At 40.6% G+C, this 18,164-nt stretch overlaps 1 protein-coding gene across 1 annotated transcript; it reads right to left on the bottom strand.

Moving 5' to 3' along the window:
* Positions 1–6,919: 6,919 nt before the first annotated feature.
* On the bottom strand, positions 6,920–12,299 carry LOC110047460 (uncharacterized). Its single transcript, XM_020753212.2, has one exon. It carries the CDS (start codon positions 11,053–11,055, stop codon positions 9,199–9,201), a length of 1,857 nt encoding a protein of 618 aa, XP_020608871.2. The 5' UTR covers positions 11,056–12,299; the 3' UTR covers positions 6,920–9,198.
* Positions 12,300–18,164: the final 5,865 nt, after the last annotated feature.

The following is an 18,164-nucleotide window of genomic DNA, read 5'->3' on the forward strand; positions in this document are numbered from 1 at the left end:
TTAGATTTTCTTTGATATATACTGCAAGTGATTTCACAGAGGAAACTTGTTCAATCGGAACATTATCAATGGAGAGTTCGAGTGTATCAGATAGAGTACTTAATCTTTGCCTGGAGCCGATCAACAGAAATTCCGTTTTTGTAGCGTTCAAGGGAAGTCTGTTAGACACAAGCCATTTGCTTAGCTTTTCAAGGTCGTGATATAGACTAGACTGAATCAGACGCAAATCAGAACCAGCATAAGTGATGTGGGTGTCATCATCATGCATTCTAGGTACGCTAAACGATAGACAGTTACGTAAATCGTTAATATAAATTAGAAATAAAAGAGGACCAAGGATGGTTCCCTGTGGCACACCACATTTAAGAGTAGTTAAGTCAGAGAGAAAGCCATTAACGGAGCACCGTTGTGTGCGATTAGTCAAATATCATTTAGACCAATCAAGAGTTTTCCCATGAGTTCTGCACCGAAATTAGTTATATCACGTTAAGCCAGACTTTCGTGCGGAAATTTTCCAACTTTGATTTTTTTCTGAGAATTTTACCACTATAACCTGATGAGTTAGTTATGTCAGAAATATAAAAGAAATGGGGGTTCACCGAGAACATGCCCGAAAGAACACCCTAAATCTGAAAAAATCGGGCTTCGTAAGCGAATAAGGCTACAGTGTCTGTAAGCCCAAAAATATTGCAAGTAGATCTTTGAAATGAAATGTTCTCTGCCAAATATTGTTTCAGTGGACCTATTAGGTGAATTTAGTAAACTGGTGAGGTTCCTTAAAGAACAAGTTCGCATTTAGCGACCATAGTTTCACGCGCCTTGCAGCCGCAAGATGGCAGGATCCGATGTCCCATGGGCAGAAATCTTTTTAACTTCCCGCATTGATTTTCTGTTCATTTTTGGACGATGTGGAGATAATGGTAAATAAAAGCTGTTTCTGGAAAGAAAAGTAGGGGTCACGGAACGTCCAAGATCGTTAAATCCAGGCAAAGCTATAGCAATAGCCATCTGTCCTATCATTGCTTATTTTATTACTTAGCGCGAGCTCTCATGCACGATGTGACTTGTGAATTTGCATGCGCAGTTAGGATGCGCAGAAACAATTAGTGCGATTAGTGCTAAACAATTAGGTGGCCCCCTAAAGTATTTACAAACATCCTTCCTATGGAGCGCGAGTTAGAAAAGGAAACTTAGTTAATTTCTCTTAACGTTTTCCCTGTAGAGATTTACCAGTTGGTTAGCTCAATTGGGAGAGCGCCGGACTGCTGTGCGGGAGGTCGAAGGTTCGAGCTCCAGACCGGACCAACACTCAGGGTCTTAAAATAACTGAGGAGAATGTGCTGCCTTTGTAATTACATCTACAAATGGTTAGACATTCAAGTCTTCTCGGATAAGGACGATAAACCGTAGGCCCCGTCTCACAGCACTTCACTGATCTGGTTCTTGTGGGACGTTAAAGAACGCATGAAACTGTTCGAAAAGAGTAGGGGACGTAGAACCCGGTGTCATGGTCTATCTGACTTGTGCCGGTCATTGGTCTGGGGTGGGTAAGGTGAGATCATACATGGACTGAAGTGGCTGCAAAGTGTGCCTTCATATGCTGACCTACCTACCTACCTACCTACCTACCTACCTATCTATCTATCTATCTATCTATCTATCTATCTATCTATCTGGGTACTGTTAAAATAAGGCTTATTTTTTGGTTGTCAATTTTTGGATTAAGGCCGTTACTATGGCAACACCTCATCTAATGACAGGCAGATATATTCCTCATTTTGGCCTAAACTCCTTAATATTTATACTCCCTTTCGGTAAAATGTTTTTATACTTTGCCACATCATGGAAATGATGTTGCGTGACAATTTGAATTGATAAAAAGTCAAGGTTGTTCAGACGGTTTTTTCCAATATTCTGTAATTTTTCATTCTTCTAAATATATTAAGTTAGCTCTGACAAATTTTAACAAAATACGGTATTTTATAGGAATTGTATGTGGTTACAACTGAGCCAAATTAAAAAAAAAAAAACGCAGCGAAGGAAACGCGAGAAAATTCACAGTCAGTTTTGCTTTTTGTGCTCATGTTGACGTCATAAAAATCGAAAAACACTGACGTTTTCCTTTGAGCGCGCGCAGATTACTTGAGCTTTCGTCCTATGCGCGCGTGCAATCGTAAAATTATAGTAAGCCACCTTAAGCAAATCACTTCAATAGCCAACATAGATCCATGCCTTGTCTAAGCCTCGATTTGATGAAGAGCCCCAATATGACACTGTACATGCCGAAACACAAGTTTCCAAGTTTGAATCTCTGATGACTCTATATGTAATGTTCAAAATGATTACTTCTTTTTATTTGCGAGGAAAAACGAGGAAGTAGAGAAATAAAAATTATTAATCGTATTAATGCAATATTCGGTATTATTTTGTTTATTGAAAATGATGGTCACGTGACTAATCACGTGACAAATTTTTAGACTCCCAGATACTTTATAAGTTACTGTTGTATTAAGAAGCAAGAAATCTAGGCAAAGAACTCCGGAGAAAGCTTAGAAATAAGCATTTTAACTCAGCCTCGTTCCCATGTAGGGGCCAAATATGTAATTTTTGACATGCGCGTAGCATGTTTGTGGGTGTAAATTTGGGATGGCTCCATATCAGAAAATGTTAACCTTATAGAGGTTAGTAATCCTGGGAAGTTTCATGCTTTTATCACAAAACGAACAATTCTGGTTATTTTTGGCTCTTAACAGCAGGACTATTTGTGGAAAATGGCGCTATATAAATGTATATTCATCAGGAGCCATAATCGGGGACGGAGACCGTAAGTCCTGGGATCCGCGCGCACCTATGATATGGGACAATTTTTCTATTTTTAGAACAAATTGCGCCATCCTGACGTCATATATCCGCGCGGATCCACGCACATGTCGGGGGCTCTCGCGTGGATGTTGTCACGTTGCGTGATCAAATGGTGAGAGTTGAGAGACCTTGCGAGATAATCTTGCGTATTTTTCACAGCGATGGCAGGGAATAAGGCAGGGAATACGAACTAGGGCGCTTATACGTAGTTTTATGCTCTGAGCTAACGGAAAAGGTGGGTTTTTCAGGGTCGAAAACAAGACTTCAATCTCGCGCTGGGAATGAATAATAAGATCTGCTCGCGCTAGATGTAAGCTTACGCGTATGTTTTTGCGTTTGTTCTGACTTAAGAATATAGCATGAAAACTCTCTACTCTGGTATCGAGTTAATTTGTGAGTTTCTCAGACAATGGTTAATCATAAGCAAAACCTGTTTTGATGGTTTCTTATTGGCCGTTTTCACACTAGAGACGGATAATCCGTCTATCTATATCCGTCCGATCATCCGTCTATATAGACGGATAATCGGACGGATAAAAATAGACGGATTATCCGTCTAAAATGAGCACCGTTCCGATTTCACACTAAGACGAATTATCCGTAATGGACGGATAACCCGTCGTAGACGGATTATCCGTCTCTAGTGTGAAAACGGCCATTGTTTCTGCTTGTTTGGTGAGTTTGCAAATGTTTTTGAAAGGAAAGTCTGACGCGTACAATTAGCTCATTTGCAAAGTGCAGCTCGTGCACTTTTAAGTCCGAGTGTTGTCAACAAATCTCGACAAAGATTTCTTTCGTTATCTTTTGTGCTGAGATGCTACAACAAATTTCACGAACGCAAAAAAGGCTACTAACATCATGTGTTTCTTCAACATAAGCATAGTGAAGTTTTACACTGCGAAAATGAAAATAGGCAAGGAGTTTTGATAACTCCAGTCGATCAACAAAATCGAAATCGTTATTCGAAGTTGATTAAAGAAAGCGTCATCGTAACTTTGCTGATTATTTCTGCTTCATTCACATATTTTCAGCTTAGCTTTTAATATGTTCTCAAACATTTATCAATCTTAAACATATTTAAAAACTATAGAGTTATTGTTTGAGTTCGATCTACGCTTTCACACGAAAGTGCGGCGGAAGTATAATTTGTCATGTTTACGTGTACAAAACACGCATCGACGGGCGCTCTCATTCATCAACAACAGAGAATTCACTGGATTTTTACACGAATAAAACTGAGCAGTATCTACGGAAGTAAAGTTATTGGGCCTAGATGAAACATCAAGCGTTGCTTACAATTCAGGCGAAACTCAAACTAGCAATTATTTTGTTTTACTTTTCGGTCGCGATAGACTGGCAAATTCCTCGCAAGCGTGTGGCAAGAGGAGCTAGGAAACTATGAAGTCCTAAAGCTCTGCTATATCTAAATACATCCAGCTAGTTTTTTGCTGTGTAATGGAAAAGCTGTTAATCTTCAACATACGTGAAATTTAAAGTGGAGTAATGTACGGCTCATGTAAAAGAAGCATCCGTCGGAACACAACTTGGTCAGCGATATATATGAGCTTAAAGCGGAACATACCTAAGTTCGACACTGTCTTACTATCTCAGACTGGAGCAGCTTACGACGAAAGTACTTAAGCAAAATTCTAACAGACGTAAACGCATTGAGTTGTGGGCCAAAAACATGAAAAACTTCGGGAATTGCGAACGCCATTTCCCCCGCGCGACATCCGCAAAAATCCTCGCAGAATGTACGCGCGTGTGCCGCACGGGATGGCGCAATTTGTTCTAAAAATAGAAAAATTGTCCCATATCATAGGGACAGCCCCAATACTAGAAATGGCGCACGCTTACGGTCTCCGTCCCCGATTATGGCTCCTGATATTTATTTATTTATTTATTTATTTATTTATTTATTTATTTATTTAGAAACGTAGGCTTAGGCTTTGTCGTCAGAGGAGGGGGTGGCCACCCCCTCATAGGCCTGTAGCTCGGGGGTGGGCTGACGTCAGGGCGCTGACGTCATGAACAGGCGCGATAGAGCATAATGGAAAAGCTCAGTTTTACATAATAGATGAAACAGGAAGTGGTAACTTATCAATTGTGTAGATCATATTTTATAATTCTATACATATTTTAGTCTTCGGTAAAGAAAAAAAAAGGACTACTGACAGTTGGATGCCAGAACTGCTATACGTCAGGTGGGGAGATACCCCCTGATGACGTCATCGCCAGATTATATAAAAAAGGCTTCGTTCACCTCTCAGAACCAGAGATGCATTTAAGCAACCTTTGTGACAAGACTTTCTCTTTCAATTTTTGTCATATCATTAAAAAAAATTTACGTCAAAAGTCGTTTCCTTTTTTTCCTGGATAGGAACTATTACTTGTTCATTTCGCGGTGTTTTCTTCGAACATGCTGGTTCAGGTTGTCTGCGCGGCTGAATCTCTGGCGACAGTGAGGGCATGGGAAGGGCTTCTCTCCGTTGTGGAGTCGAACATGCTGGTTTCTGTTTCTCAACTGGCTGAATTTCTGGCGGCAGTGAGGACAGGAGAAGGATTTCTCTCCTGCATGAACTAGAGCATGCTTTTTCATGTTTATCACCCGCTGGAATTGTTTGGCGCAGTGTGGGCACTGAGAAGGGTTTCTTGCCGGTGGGAACTTGAGCATGCTTTTCATGTTTCCTCAATGTTCATAAATCAGCAAAACGCCTAGTACATCCTTCATGCTTACTCTTTTATAGTTTCTGGCCGGTGTGTATCCGCCGGTGATTGGTCAGTGATGTGCAATGCGAGAAAATATGCAAATCATAACATGTGACATGGGTTTTTTTAATGATTTGAAAAAGTTCAATACCAACACTAACAGCTACAATAAGAAGTCCAGGGGCGTTGCTGGACTTGAAAAAACTAAACCTATCAAATCACGTAGGGTGCCAGAGGCGGTGCTGGACTTGAAAAAAACTAAACCTATTAAAACACTAGGGTGCCAGAGGCGCTGCTGGACTTGAAAAAAACTAAACCTATTAAATCACGTAGGGTGCCAGGGGCGCTGCTGGACTTGAAAAAAACTAAACCTATTAAATCACGTAGGGTGCCAGAGGCGCTGCTGGACTTGAAAAACACTAAACCTATTAAATCACGTAGGGTGCCAGAGGCGCTGCTGGACTTGAAAAAAACTAAACCTATTAGATCACGTAGGGTGCCAGAGGCGCTGCTGGACTTGAAAAAAACTAAACCTATTAAATCACGTAGGGTGCCAGAGGCGGTGCTGGACTTGAAAAAAAAAACTAAACCTATTAAATCACGTAGGGTGCCAGAGGCGGTGCTGGACTTGAAAAAAAAGACTAAACCTATTAAATCACGTAGGGTGCCAGAGGCGGTGCTGACTTGAAAAAAACTAAACCTATTAAATCACAATTTAAAAAATATAGAGTTTCATGGAGTCTGTGATTTTTTTTCCTGGCCCCCCCAAAAAACTGTTCACTCATGACTGTGTTTACATCGAACATGCTTGTTCATGTTTTCCACCCGGGTGAATTTCTTATTGCAGTGTGGGCATGAGAGTGACCTCTCCCTTGCATGGACTAGAGCATATATTGCTTTTTCATGTTTCTCACTCCGGCGAATTGGCTTTGTTAATGATTTGGAAAAGTACAATATCAACACTAACAACTACAATAAGAGTGCCAGGGGCGCTGCTGGACTTGAAAAACTAAACCTATAAATCACAATTTAAAAAATATAGAGTTTCATGGAGTCTGTGATGGAGTGTGAGAAAGCATCATCGAGACGGGCGATTTTTGCCAAGGAGTAGCCACGTGAAGTGGCAGGGAATTTTGCTCTGAGTTTTTCACTAAACTTTTTGAGCATTTCTGTGCATATCTCAAGCTCCATTGGGCCGATCACTCTGATCTGGGTATCATTGCAAAGATCTTTACCTCCTGCAGAAGATGAGCATGGACGATGCCAATTTTGACGTCAGAAGTGGAAGAAAGGGCACGGCTCGTCACGGCCAGCACAGGAGTCAATGGGTTAAGAAACAAACTTGATATCAGTGAAATCATCAATATCTTTACTAGTGAGGATATGGAAAATATGCCACCAGGAGCCTGATGCCACCCAAGTCCCGGATGTGGTTTCGTATGAAGTTTGCAAGTGACGTATTTTCCAGTAAAACACTCGTGTCTATAAAATAAATCATGCAATGTCATGCTATTTCAGTATTATGCAATGGCTGTTGTGCTCAAATCAGAGCATTTTACACGTGTTAATACTCTAAACATTAAGCTGTTGTGTACTTAGCCTGCAAAGGGAAAAAGCCTTTCTGCTTTCGTTTGAGTAGTCACTGGGAGTCACTGGCGCCATGTCTTAAATAATACTCCAGATATTGAAGGGTCTGGATAACTGAAATTAGTATCTACTAAAACAGTGGATAGCGCTGAAGGCGCGCTCAGATTGGCGACTCAACTTTGCTATTCACCTTTGAGGAATGTGCGCCCAAAAACATTGTAATTGTTGCAGGAAAAGATGACTTTAAAAAAAAATCATCTTTTTGTGCTATATTATCTCACTGTTGTAGTTTATAACAACTATTCACCTCAGCGTTGGTGGCTAGTGGTGGATATTTACCTCTATCAGTTGCTTGGTGGCTCGATAAATATCCATCACCAGCCACCTCCACTTTGGTGTATACAATTCAAAAGTTTTAATTCACTTAGCAGTGATGAAATATCAGGCATTATAATCCATCAAGTATTTTTGCTCGCACGTGATTGGTCCAAACACATCACATGAACGACTATTCCCTAGCTAAAACTAGGGAATATCTGAGAATATTCCCCAATTTGAAAAACTGTGCATATTGCAAAAAATATTTGAAGGATAATAAACACAACGACCTCCATTTGAAGTTTAAAATATGCTTGGATATTTGTCCTTGGACATTATCTGTTCCTCAAAGCTCACAGTTTTCCTCAAGTTATGCTCTTGGAAAACTGTTTGCTTCCTTGAACAGACAATGTCCGCGAACAAATACCCGAGCTGATAACCCATCCATTAATTTTTGTGCAATTTCATTGGCTACTTTATGTCACGTGGTGGACAGTTATCACGCAATAACCCCCCTTTGAGTTGATATTTGTCCTCCTCCTCTGATATCCACTGAAAAAAGCAAAGTCTGCAGAAATAAAGCCAGCACAAGAGTTTCAATTTTCATCTTTATTATTTTACATGGAAGAAAAACGGCCTTCTTTTGTAGAGTCTAGTGATAGTGACATTAGAAAGCTGTTCTCAAATGTTGTTTCAACAAAATACGAACCAGAAAGCTAAAGAGTGCCAAGTTTTTTGGGTATTTCGAATTCAAATAAGGGGCACTGCAAGAGTTCATTTCACATCATTCAATTTGAAGAAGAAGCCTGTCAGATAACATTAAAACAAATGGACTTTCTGTATTTTTAAATTTCTGTTAATTTTTGTAAATTAAGTACTAAGTTTTTGTTATAAATAGTTTTTTTTAATTAAGTTTCTGGCAGGTCCCCACCAGCCTCTAGGTTGCCTCAAACCAACCAGCCTCAACAAAAAGTATATGTATGTATGCATGCATGTATGTATGTATTTATGTATGTATGTTTGTATGTATCACAGTCTGTCAAGTTTTGGTCTAATCACAGTGGAAATAAAGTTAAGCCGATCAAATTAACTCGCCCTCAATAATCACGCCCATTCGCCCTCAGATCAACACTGGCTTTTGGTGAGCCATTCAAGTACGATACGAAAATTAATGGGAGGGTTATAAATTAAATAAACCACTTTCCGGCTTGCTGGTATGTTGGCTGATAACATCCTTGGCTGGGAGATTGTCCTCAAAATTTCATATTTGCCCTCAAAGACTTGTTTCTTGGCCAAATATTCAATTTTCAGACAATCTCTCAGCCATGGACATTATCAGCTGACATACCAGCTGCCCAAAGGGGTTTGTTTACTAAATACTTTTGTGCCAAATGGAGGCTATTGTTTATTTATACCATGCCTGAGAGTTACCTGCCAAAGAATTGTTTGAAAGTGAAGAATGATCATCATCATCAATTTAAGCAATTGGAAAGAAGAAGCCTGAAAAAAAATCAGGGCTTCAACAGGATTCGAACCCGAGACCTCTGTGAATACCGGTGCAATGCTCTACTAACTGAGCTATGAAGCCACACATTGGGGGCGAGGTCAATTAATTGAGTTCATATCATGTTAGTACTGTCTGCTTGTTACGACTTAAGGTCTGAAAATGTCCCATTAGTACATTTGCAATAACAAAATAAAAAACAAGAAGTGGCTTGAAGATTAAATGTTACTAAGATCCTTCGCCACCTTGGAAGTTGCACCAGCAAGTACAAACAGAACAAGAGTGATGTCACCAGTTGGCCAAGACTGTGGACCATGCCCATCTGATGGGAGGATGCTGCATAGTAATTCATGTAGGTCCTGATATGAGATGCCGATTGCATTGAAATTGACAGAGGCTAAAAATCCCCCAGCCATTGAAAAAATTGCTTCAATTGTGTCCAAAGTTTGCTTGTCGTCATTACTAAGAGGCCCAGTTTGGTGTCTCAGAAAGGCACCAAGCTTGTGGAAAAGAGAAAATAATTCTGTATTCCTCCCTTGTCTGATGGAGTCAACAGTAATCTTCCCCAACGTCAACCACACCAACAACGACTGATTCACTTGTTCTGTTTCCATCTCAAAGAAATCCTCCCAAACTGAGTTGGACTTAATCTTGGCACGCTCAGCCTCAGTTTTCCCCATGGTAAAGGCAAACTGGTGTCCCTGAAGAATAGCTCTGATGTAGACCTCAATCAGTCTAGCACTATGCAGAAATTCCTTGATAGAGAGGACAGTTTCCTCCAAGGTTTTTGACAAACACTCAAGTTCGAGCTTGCTAACAAATTCAGTTACCTCAGGGTTGGTGATGGCTGTATGAGCTAAATGGCTTGGCAGGCTCAAAATTTTCCTGTTCAGTTTTCCTTTCACGTCCACCAATAAAATACCAAGGCGAGGTATTAGCCCAAGAAATTCGTCGTTCACAATGTTGCCAAAAGCAGCCAAAGGATCACTTAAAACATGGGAAATTTCACGCACAGCATCCTCAAGTGCCGATTTCGATGTCTTGTAAAATAAATTGTGCTTACGGATGAAGTAATGCGGGCAGAACCCTTCCATTGTAAATCGTAATAACTTTCTCAGAACCCGGAAGTACATATCCAGAGTACTTTCTTCAAACCAAACACTGTGTTCCTCTTCCTCCAGCATCCAAAACATGACTGTTTTGAGGTGATAGGAGGTTACTGCTCCTTGCAGCTTTCCTTTCAAGTGTCTCACATACAACGAACGCAAAAGGTAGTATACCTTAGCTTGGCATTCGCTGAAACTGTCGAAAAGTTTCGCTTCCGGTTCCGAAAACGAGAGCCTCCACTCCTTTCTTGTGTCCCCTGACATGTAGGAGGGCTTTGGTACAATCATGAAACCACTGGTGGAAAGGCTCCTCACCAAATCTGTGGTGGGCCAGTTCCTTGGCTGTCGAGTTATCCATTCAGATGCCTCAATCGGCCATCCCATACACTCGATTGCGGGTACGCGATCTACTTCACATTTGTTTTTCTTTGCGAGCGAAGTGAATGTATAGGCGGGTGACGCCTTGCCCTCGGCAGGCGTCTCTGAAGCGGTCCACGGTGCACTTGGCTTCTTATCGGCCATAAACTCATGGTGAAAATCCCTCTCGTGAACTTCTCTTGTACGCCCGGCTGAGATGAAGAGGATGCCCTCGTCGTCCTTTTCCAAAAGATCAAGGAAGGTCGACAGCGTGTAATATTTCTCTTTGAAGCGGTCACTGTAAGCCCGAGGAATGATAAGTTTTACGTGCGCTGGGGCTTCAACAACGGGTTGCATGATTTTACGTTGAGATTCCAGAGTCAAGATCTCCTCTGCTGGATTTAACACCACCATGAAGTCGGCATCACTGCGAATTAAGCCGGGATATCCTTCTCGGAAGCTACCAGTCAACAAATACCGCAGTTCCTCGTTCGACGCCTTTGTATAAAGATGCGCAAGAAACTCACAGCTCAGCCGAGCAGACTCAATATAATCTGTGTAAAATGGAAAACCATGGAGCAACACGCGGACCAGGTTTTCTAATTCAGACATGGTGGATTATGGCGATACTTTGTGACGATCAATCTTGTCATCATCAACATCCCATGCTTCCAGTCCTCCATATCCATCCTCAACCCCTGCCTCGAGTGTCCGGGAACGGGGATGGGGGAGCGGAGAAGCGGGGAGGGGGGAGGAGCGGGGAGGGGTGGGCGCATACCTCGCGAGCTCCAGAGATGTTTCCCTTGAGGTCTGCAACAGTAAGTGATGACATCCCATAATTTTGTAGCCCCAAAGGGGAGAAGGATTGACTTTTTAAACTCTTTTTTTATGAGCGGCGCTTGGTGAAGCACCTTGCGAAACAAGAAGATCTTTAAGATCTTACAACCGCGCTTTTAAAATTTACTATTTTGGTAGCACGAGTGACCCGAAGAAAAAAAAACGAAAAAAAAAAAACTATCGGTTTTGAACCTATTTCCGGCAAATTTGGCACACCGGAAGCTGAGAAAATTACTCTATTTCCGGCCATCATTTTTCAGCTCTTTTCGTCATATCCCCCCCTCGGGAGGGTTTTGTAAAGTTAGCGAATTAGCATACAAGTCACCGTAATGGTGATTGCTGTCGGCGAAATGTTTACTTGCTAAAAAATTGCGGCCAAATCTTTCGGAGATGGAAGTCAAGACATTTGTAAGGATACAGAAAGTAATTTGGGACCAGTTGCTGGCTTGTAAGGCTGAAATTATCCAGAAGTAAGGGTTTTTTTTAACTTGAACGTAACGAAGGCCACGCGGTGAATAAATTATCGGCTCTTCTCACTGTCTCGTTCTGTTTTTTGTTTCGTTCTCTTTTGGAGCCCGCCGAGGTCATTTTTTTCGTCTAAATAACCTGAGAAAAGTTCGAAAAAGATGTTCCTCTTCAATTTTCAGCTCTCAGGCAATAATCCTCGATTTTTTTGACCGAAACGTAGGTTCATGTTATGTTGTATTTCGGTGGCTATGGCCGACCGTCGCTTCCATTGTCGACTCAAGCAATGAAGCGAGGTTACAAAAAAAATCTAATAATATTTAGTTCTGGTTTTGTTCGATTTCGTTGAAATTTTAATATGATGAAGCTGGATTGTTAAGGAATAGATTTTGCTACTGCCGATATGAGGTGGCTATTAACGCTAAAGTGATATATCGCTTCGAAGTCAGGGTTTTGAAGAGATTTTTTTGCAAAGCCTGAATCTGGCGTGACTTTGTAATCTGAGATTTTTGTTGACCCTGAAGAAACAAGGTTTGGCGAATAAATATTACAGATTGCGTAATGCAAAGTTGGCCGAGTCGAGGTCTGCGTCTGGTCTCCGACGAAAAAAAAAAACAAGAAGATCTGTTAGATCTTATAACCGCGCTTTTAAAATTTAACTGTTTGCTTAGCACTACCGTCGGAACGCAGTGCACATTCCAAAGCAGTTATTGATGATTCTTTTCTTACTGTAGACATCACATCACTTGATCAACACGAACTATATTATTACACCATCAGTGGTAGCCATTAACAAATCTCCGATGACGTAATGGTCTTAATCTTTGTAGAACTTTCTTCGGGATATGTATGAACATGAGCGATATGAATGACATGATAATAACACTATTAACAACGGCTTTCTTTCTTAAAAGTCATGATTAAATTTAATTGGTGTTTTCCACGAGTAAAGGGCTAGCAAAGTAGTCACACAAGTCATATAATTTAATAATAAAACTCTATCCCGACCGATGTATCGATTTTGGTCACTCCAGTGACCACAGATTGAAAACGTGACAGAAAATTGGCGTTACTTTCGATGATCTCATCATTAGCCAATTATAGGCCATCTTTCAGCTCTTTATGTCATATCCCCCCCTCGGGAGAATTTTGTCAAGTTAGCTAATTTAGTATGCAAGCCACCGTAATGGCGGTCACCGTCGACGAACTGTTTATTTGCCCAAAATTGGGGCAAAATCTTTCGGAGATGGAAATCAGGACATTTGTAAGGATACAGAAAGTAGTTTGGGGCCGGTGGCTGGCTTCTAAGGCTGAATTTATCCAGAAGTAAGCTGTATTTTCGTTTTCGTGCCGAAAGCCGTGCGATGAAATGTTATCGGCTTGTTCTGCTGTCTTGTTCTGTTTTTCTCTTGGTCTTTCTTGTAGCCCGCCGAGGCCAGTCTTTCGTCTAAATCAGTTGAAAAAAGTTCGAAAAAGATGTTCCCATTCAAGTTTAAGCTCTCAGGCGATAATTCTGGAGATTCGGCTTTGTTATGTTCGTGTTTTTCGGTTGCTATGGGCGACCGTTGCTTCCTTTGTTAGGTCAAGTCTGGGGAGTGAGGTCACAAAAAAATTCTAATTAATTCTGGTTTTGTTCGATTTCGCTGAAATTTTAACACGATAAGGCTGGATTGTTAACGAATAGATTTACCGCCTGCCGATGTGTGGTAGCTATTAACGCTGAAGTGTTATATCGCTTCGAAGTCAGAGTTTTGCAGAGATTTTTTTGCAACGTGTGGGTTCGGCGTGATTTTGTAATCGGAGGTTTTTGTTGACCCCGAAGGAAAAAATATCCGGAAAAGGTCATTTCATCGACGATTCAAAGGAATATAAATATGTATATGTTCCGAGCTAAATTTCTGCTGAAAAAATATAATTTTTGACGAACGCTGGGTTTTTAATTTTTTCCCGCGAAAGTCAGTATCGGAGATGAGATTTATTAATGTTTCAACAGCTTTTGGCGAGTAAACATCACAGGTTGCGTGACTCAAAATTTGGCCGAGTGGAAGCTTGGGTCTGGTCGCAGGCAAAACTGCGAAAAAACAAGAAGATCTGTTAGATCTTATAACCGCGCGTTTAAAATTTAACTGTTTTCTTAGTACTACAGTCGCAACGCAGTGCATATTCCAAAGCAATCTTTGATGATTCATTGATTACTGTAGACATCACAGCACTTGATCAACATAAACTCTATTATCGCACCATCAGTCGTAGCCGTTGTGACATCTCCGATGACGTAATAGTCTTAATCTGGAAGTTTCTTCGGGATATGTATGGGCATGAAGATACGAACACTATTACAAACCGCTTTCTTTCTTTAAAGTCACGATTAAATTTAATTGTTTTTTTCCCTTGAGTTAAGGGTTAGCAAAGAAGTCACACGAGTCACATAATTCAAGAATTGCGTTATCTACGGCTATCTTTAGTACGGTGGTTATTTCCCTATCAATGACGTAATCTTTGCACGTTCTGACACGTTCTTTGCTTGGCTTTCAAACATTTAATTTTCTTTCCGATCTATGAACTCGCTGCGATGAAACAGTCAAAGGATTTACTTCATTTGCCTAAAACCGCAAGAAATACTCGCAAAATTACAAATAAATTAATGACCGTCGCTTCTGCCGAAATAAACTTGCAAAGTAAACACGATCTTATTTGTCACGTAGCGAAAGTGAAAGCTGCAACGTCAGCGCATTCCATGGCTGACGTAATACCTTTTTTCAGCGTATTTATTATTCCCTTTAAATCCAACGCTTTGATAAAGCGAAAAGAAAATATATTTTACCCACAAAAAAGAAAACAATATCCGTAAAATTGTTCGTGTGTTTATGTTTTAACAGCTTCTGGCGGAAAAACATCACACGTTGCGTGACTCAAAGTTTGGCCGAGCGGAGGTCTGCGTCTGGTCACCGACAAAAAAAAATAAATAAACAAGATCTGTTAGATCTTATAACCGCGCTTTTAAAATTTAACTGTTTTCTTAGCACTACAGTCGCAACGCAGTGTACATTCCAAAAGCAATCCTTGATGATTCATTGATTACTGTAGACACCACATTACTTGATCAACACAAACTCTATTATTGCACCATCAGTCGTAACCGGTGTGAAATCTCCGATGACGTAATAGTCTTAATCTGGAACTTTCTTCGGGATAGGTATGGGCATGAAGATACGAACACTATTAACAACAGCTTTCTTTCTTAAAAATCACGATTAAATTAAATTGTTTTTTCCCTTGAGTAAAGGGCTAGCAAAGAAGTCACACAAGTCACATAATTCAAGAATTGCGTTATCCACGGCTTTCTTTAGTACGGTGGTTATTTCCCTACCAATGACGTAATCCTTGCACGTTCTGACAAGTTCGTTGCTTGGCTTGCAAATATTTAATTTTCCTTTCGATCTATGAACTGGCTGCGATGAAACCGTCAAAGGATTTACTTCATTTGCGTAAAACCACAAGAAATACTCACAAAATTACAAATAAATTAATGACCGTCGCTTCTGCCGAAATAAACTTGCAAAGTAAACACGATCGTATTTGTCACGTAGCGAAAGTGAAAGCTGCAACGTCAGCGCATTCCATGGCTGACGTAATACCTTTTTTTAGCGTATTTATTATTCCCTTTAAATCCAACGCTTTGATAAAACGAAAAGAAAATATATTTTACCTACAAAAAAGAAAACAATATCCGTAAAATTGTCCGTGTATTTATGTTTTAACAGCTTCTGGCGGAAAAACATCACACGTTGCGTGACTCAAAGTTTGGCCGAGCGGAGGTCTGCGTCTGGTCACCGACAAAAAAAAAAAAAATAAACCACGGGTAAACCTAGAACCGCGCTCGGCCCATGGCCGCGCGGTTAATAAAATAAACCACGGGTAAACCTAGAACCGCGCTCGGCCCATGGCCGCGCGGTTAAAAAAAACACGGGTAAACCATGAACCGCGCTCGGCCCATGGCCGCGCGGTTAAAAAAAAAAAACCACGGGTAGAACATGAACCGCGCTCGGCCCATGGCCGCGCGGTTAAAAAAATAACCACGGGTAGAACATGAACCGCGCTCGGCCCATGGCCGCGCGGTTAATTACTTGAGTTGGCGATATGGAAATATATTTATTTATACAAGGCGGTTTCCAACTGGCGGCCATCTTGAATCAGCCATCTTGGATTTGAAAATTTTCTTTGAACCTTTGAAAGACAAATTTAGCCAAATGTAACCAAAACCAACAGGAAAACACTAAAATGTTTGTTGTCTCAGTATTCAGGCCCCCCACCCACGCCAAAAAGAAAAAATTTGAAGGAGAGGGAGGTGATTGATTCTTATTCTGGACGGAGGCTTACTTGTGAGAGAGGGGTGGGTAGGGCTTATTCACAGATTATGCTACACTAAAGGTCTTTTCCTCAGAATTGTATTGTGCATCCCTACTGCGCGCGATTTTTGCGTCATTAGCGTGCGCTCACCATATACAAAATGGTGGCTTTTGCTAAATGGCTTGGATTGCGAGAGACAAGTCATCGTTTTTTCTCGCAAACGGTTACCGGGACTCGACGATTCTTTTTATTTAGTTTGAATGCAGAAATCACCTTTTTTCCATACAGTGGATATAGATCAATTTCTATTGGAGAATTTACACTATCACTGAAAATGAGAGCATAGCTAGTGTTTGGAAAAGATAATATGTGCTCTCAAGACACTGCGTACTTGGAACAAATTGAATCCCTGTCGGCTAAATATGGGTGCCTTTATCATGAAACGCGCATCAAATTACCTCTTAACATTGATGTAGTACATCCATTGATGTTTTTCCTACTTAACTTTATCCTTTTTATTCTGCTCTCACAAAGCGTTAAGTGAATGGTTCAAATATAAGCGTTTAAGAAGGCAGATAATTTAAGGAAATATGGGGTTTATTGAAGGTCCTCCTGATCTAAATGAATAACGGGACCCCTCTTCTTTGTTTCAAAATTCTTTGTTTTCAAATTTCTTGAAATAAGCAGCCAACAGGTGAAGTTTGAAAGAAAATCTATTGTGAGTTCTATTTTGATGGAATTACCTTAAATGGTCATATAATTATGTTAAAGATCTGTGAGTAACTATCTTATTTAACTAATCTCTTCACACTATCATGGCCTGACCAAAATTATACAGGTTATGATAGTGAGGGGAATTATCACCTGATGATTTAATGTCCTTCACGGTAGTGATTTCCCTTGTTTTCTCTTCATGAATTATCAATGAATTTGAGAATGTATAATAAATGTGATGTTATCTGCAGGTTCTGAGACAGAGTACATCATTAGCTGGCTTTAAGACAGATGGTGATGGTGATTTGGCAACCTCGATAGAAGCTGTTAGATTCTCTTCACTCTATGTATCTGTCTCTCTTGGTACTGTTGTTAGCCTGCGAACGCAGACGTATTTCCGGCTGTCACTTGATTCCGCCGAAAAATAACGTCTGCGAACCCGAGCCAGGAAACGATTTGTGACGTAATGACTTTTGTTTCTCCTTGGCCAATCAGATTCCATGATAGAATGAAACTCGAGTGCTCCTCGCAGCGAATACCTCGCGGAGTAGTTCTGGGGTTATTTGAGCTAAACTATGATTGGCTTAGAGTTCCTACGTCACAGAAATCGTTTCCTGGCTCGGGTTCGCAGACGTTATTTTTCGGTGGAACCAAGTGACAGCCGGAAATACGTCTGCGTTCGCAGGCTATACTGTTGTAAACTGGCAAATCCTTTTAGCTATCACAGTGTATGCCAAAATTTAATGAACCTGAATTCATAAGCATATAAAAGTGTACTCTGGAAAAACAAATTAAAAAAACTACGAGCTTTTGAAGTAATGAGGAGTGATGAAATGAACTGTGATAAAAAAAAAAATATGTAGCGAAATATACATAAATTAAAAGTAAAGAAAGCTTCGCATACAGGTGAGAACAAGAAAAAATGTTGACAAAATGCCAAAATGTGAGGTTTTCCTTGCACTTAATTTCAGTGTAGTTGTTTCTCTACATATTCATTTTTTTTTTATTACAGTTCATTTCATCACCCCCCGTTACCTGCTGAAGACAACAAACAGACGCACTTTATTTGGATTTCACATTATTTTACCACAGGCAGCCCATGTGGGCAACTGCATCCTTAAGTGGCGTACTTGGTGTGGGGCCTGTCATCGTACGGGTTCGACAACAGTGTAAACACCCTGTGAGTACAGGTTTTTACTTTAATGTTGGACCACCCTGAGGCAACATCATATCTCACATAATCGGCAGGCAGGTATCCAATTTGAACTTCAATGCCTGTCCCCATTGCGACAAGGAATTTAATCAGTCAGGAAACAGGGACAAGCATGTTCGATGTAAACAGTCATGAGTAAATA

This window comes from Orbicella faveolata, unplaced genomic scaffold, assembly GCF_042242905.1.
Source record: "Orbicella faveolata isolate gen_17 unplaced genomic scaffold, um_ofav_v1 contig_46, whole genome shotgun sequence".
Lineage (NCBI taxonomy): Eukaryota > Metazoa > Cnidaria > Anthozoa > Scleractinia > Merulinidae > Orbicella > Orbicella faveolata.

Bases quoted from the DNA above. Each gene is read 5' to 3' on its own strand.
- LOC110047460 (XM_020753212.2), bottom strand. From the start codon at position 11,055: ATGTCTGAATTAGAAAACCTGGTCCGCGTGTTGCTCCATGGTTTTCCA.